The 3404-nt window shown below is 49.8% G+C and overlaps 1 protein-coding gene across 1 annotated transcript; it reads right to left on the bottom strand.

The window, feature by feature from the left end:
* Nucleotides 1-215: 215 nt before the first annotated feature.
* On the bottom strand, nucleotides 216-3130 carry LOC308653684 (U8 snoRNA-decapping enzyme). Its single transcript, XM_081302335.1, has 3 exons — nucleotides 2968-3130; nucleotides 2597-2866; nucleotides 216-1714 (listed from the first exon to the last, which is right to left on the bottom strand). Exons 1-3 carry the CDS (start codon nucleotides 3103-3105, stop codon nucleotides 1535-1537), a joined length of 588 nt encoding a protein of 195 aa, XP_081158461.1. The 5' UTR covers nucleotides 3106-3130; the 3' UTR covers nucleotides 216-1534.
* Nucleotides 3131-3404: the final 274 nt, after the last annotated feature.

Genomic DNA, 3404 nt, shown 5'->3' with positions numbered 1-3404 from the left:
TTTTGGGATGGTGTGTCCCGTTTCTCCCCCCCTCACAGCCTTGACACATGCTTCTTGCTGGAAAACACTTCCTACCTATGTGATCACTTCCTTCTCTGAAATGTTCACTAAAGAGGACCCTTCCAAACAGCCCAAGTAAGTTAAAAGTACCCAAATGGGACTATATCATAGCTTATTTATTTCCTTGCGAACACTTAGCAAGTAAACAGGCTCACATAAAGAAAATTTTTAATCTTACTTCCTCCTAGAGCAGATGTTTAGTAATCTATGGACCAGAGGCTAGCCAACTGCTTTTTCATTAGGGTCTTAATGGGCTACAGCAATATGAATATATCTATGCATCATACAGATAATATTTATGCTGTTGGTTATACTGGGGATTAAAACCATGGGTACTCTATCAGAAGTACATCCCCATTATTTTTAAATTTAAATTTTTTAAATTTTAAAATCCCCAGTATTTTTTAATTACTATTCTTTTGAAACAGGGTCTTGCTAACTTATCAAGGTTGGCCTTGGACTTATGAACCTCCTGCTTTAGCCTACCCAATAGGTGGCATTATGGGCATGTGCCACAAAATTTGATTTGAACAGATAATTTTGACATAGCAGAGTGAAGAAGTTGCCACTGAAACCATGTGACCTACAAAGTCTAAAATATTTACTGTCTGCCCAACCCTTGCTCTAGAGTCTTAGAAGAGCAAGAGCTATGAATCTCTCCACTTTTTATGGTACATGGCAGGTTTAGGTACATAATTAGTATTTGTTGAAATAATTGAAGATTTTAGTTGCCTAGCTATCCATTCTTACTGAGAGGTTCTTTTTGGTAGGGCAGGCTATAAGAGGCTGGGTCAGTTCCCTGCTCATTTCCTCAGAGACTAAAGTAGCACAAAAACAAAAGCCCTAGAGACCACACACAAGGACTACGGTGCCTTAAGTTCAGCCAAAGAAGACCTTGACACCATCTCAGCCCTTATGCTCAGTTTCAAGGAAAGAAAAGAGTGAGGTATCCATTAGTACCATAACCCACAACTATGGTCAACCCCCAGGGAAGGGTGGGAGCATCTCAGGGAGCACAGGGTCCTCTACTCTCCTCAGTGAACTTGAGTTGGGATAGACCCTGGAGAGCAGCCATGCAGGAGATGGGAAAGCCTGCCTCAGGAAGGAGCAGGGAAGATGACAAGGCAGGCCCCACAAATGCCACTTCCCCTGGCCTAGACATAATGGGACAAAGGAGTCAGGCTGTGTGGTCACAGGCTGTTCCTGTGCAAGCCTGGGGTGTCCAAGCTGTGTATGCACATGCACAAAGAGGAGGCAGACCCTGAGAATCTGCCGGGACTGCTGGGATGAGGTATGGACTTCTGACCCTGATGTCATGAGTGTGGAGGGCCCTCTGCTCAAAACAAATTGCACACACATGTCCTTTTAATCTGGTATCATCTCTCAGGCCCAGAAGAGAAAACATTCCCCTGTCCCTCCATCATTCCCTCCCATGGTCCCCAATCAGGTTCCATGGATCCATTGAGGGTTACATTTAATGATGAGCAGGGGTCTTAAGACTTGAGAAAGAGCCAGATTCTAGAAGTCCCAAGTCTTGGAGGGCTTCCAGTAGCTGTTCCCGGGCAGCACCAATAAAGGAATTCTCCAGGAAGGCAGGCAAGCCTCCCACTCCATCTCGCAGGGTATATAGAGGCACCCGCACAAGGCCCAGGACCTGTGAAAGCAAGAAGACAGGAGACACAGCTAGTCATGTTACCTGGATCCTTTTTGCAACAAATCTCTCTAGAGCAAAGGCCTTACCTCCCTTAACAACTAGGTAGAACCAGCTCCAAGGCTCATACCTCAGTGAAGTTGAGTGATCCCAACCCTGAGCAGGTGCCTAATCCAAGACATGCTTTCCAGCTCCATAAATGCTAATCTTTCCTACCTCTCTCCCTGAAACCTTTAGTGACTCCAGCCTCTAGGATTCAGGCATAGCTCTATAGCAGAGGTTCTTGAATGTGGAATCTACAGCAGCTGTTTCTACATCACTTGGGACCTAGTGAAAAATGCAAATTCTCAAGACTTCCTCCAGCCCCACCTCTCACTAGCAATCGAAAGAATGGGATCCAGGAAATCACTGTTTTGAGTATATATTTCCAAAGTGAGCATAGTAATCACTGTTTTCATAATTTCTCCCTGTGACTCTGATATGTGCCCAATTTGATAAAATACCTCTGTACGCAATCTGTCTCTATTTTCGCCTAGCCTTTAGCACGGACCATATCTTCTAAGAAAAAAAAAGGGGCCCAAAATTAAGTGCTTAGGGTGTCTCAACTGATCATTATCACATTATCAATAAGGAACAACGGAGAAACTTGGATGGATGTGCTCTAGAAAGATCTCTGTAGAGGCTGATATGGTGGGGAAAGAGGTCAGATCTGCGCGAGAGACTGGTTTGGCAATACTATTCTGATTAGAGATGGGCAAAATCCCAACTACTCCTAGAAACTGCGGAAGATCGCAAGGTCTCAGGGGTTTTGACTCCTTTCAGGGAGGTTTTCTTGGGGGAAAAAGGGACAGATTGGGTGTGGGGCGGGACCCTGGCTGGCCCCACCTCCAGCCCATGGTCCTTTGCTTGCGGTGCGCCAGCTTCCACAGCCTCCAGCTGCTTTAGGGTCAGGCGCTTGACGTAGAAATGGGCCACCACGCGCGGTCTGGCCCCAGCGTGTGAGCTCCGGTAATCAGTGCGCTCCACGCGGAAGGCCGACACCGCTTCACCGAGCTCCTCGCGCAATTCTCGGTTCAGCCCGTCCTCCAGGCTGCTGTCCTGCGCGTCCACAAAGCCGCCTGGGAAGCCCAGGCGTCCATCGAAGCGCATCTGCATCTGAGGGAGGGGAAGTAAGGTTGGCTGAGGTGCCCAAAAGGCGCGCCCCCGGGACGGTGCAGGGCTGAGGCGGGGAGTGGCCAGGCGCGCCCCCTCCTCACCAGCACGGCGTACCGCAGCGGGATGCGGCCGAAGAGCATCCCCGGGTCGGGCGCGTAAAGCAGAGCGTGGCAAGCATGCCTCCAGCCGGACCCCAAAGCCAGGGCCTCGGCCAGCTCCACCTTGTGGCCCCCGGCCATGGCTGGAAGATCTCTCTCTCTTCCTGGTCTGGAGAGACCACGTGTTTTTTCCGGGGGAGGGGTGTCTCACCTCCCACCTATAGGGTCCTGGCTGGGGTGCTAGGGCCAATCCCTGCAGGGTGTATGGGCGGGACCGGGCTGTGTTAGGGCAGGCCTGACGACTGATTCCGGCAGCAGCCAATCAAGGCGGTGCTTTCAGGTGGGTCCTGCGGGACTGTTGGGAAACTGAACGCTTTCTCTCGGTTGGGCATTACACCGAGGCGGGCCTGAAGGGGAATGGGGAGCCCTGAAATCCTGGC

This window comes from Spermophilus citellus (assembly GCF_964194105.1).
Source record: "Spermophilus citellus genome assembly, chromosome: 7".
In the NCBI taxonomy this organism is placed as follows: Eukaryota; Metazoa; Chordata; class Mammalia; order Rodentia; family Sciuridae; genus Spermophilus; species Spermophilus citellus.
Note: the sequence above shows the minus strand (reverse complement) of the source record. Positions and strands in the feature narration are given on the sequence as shown.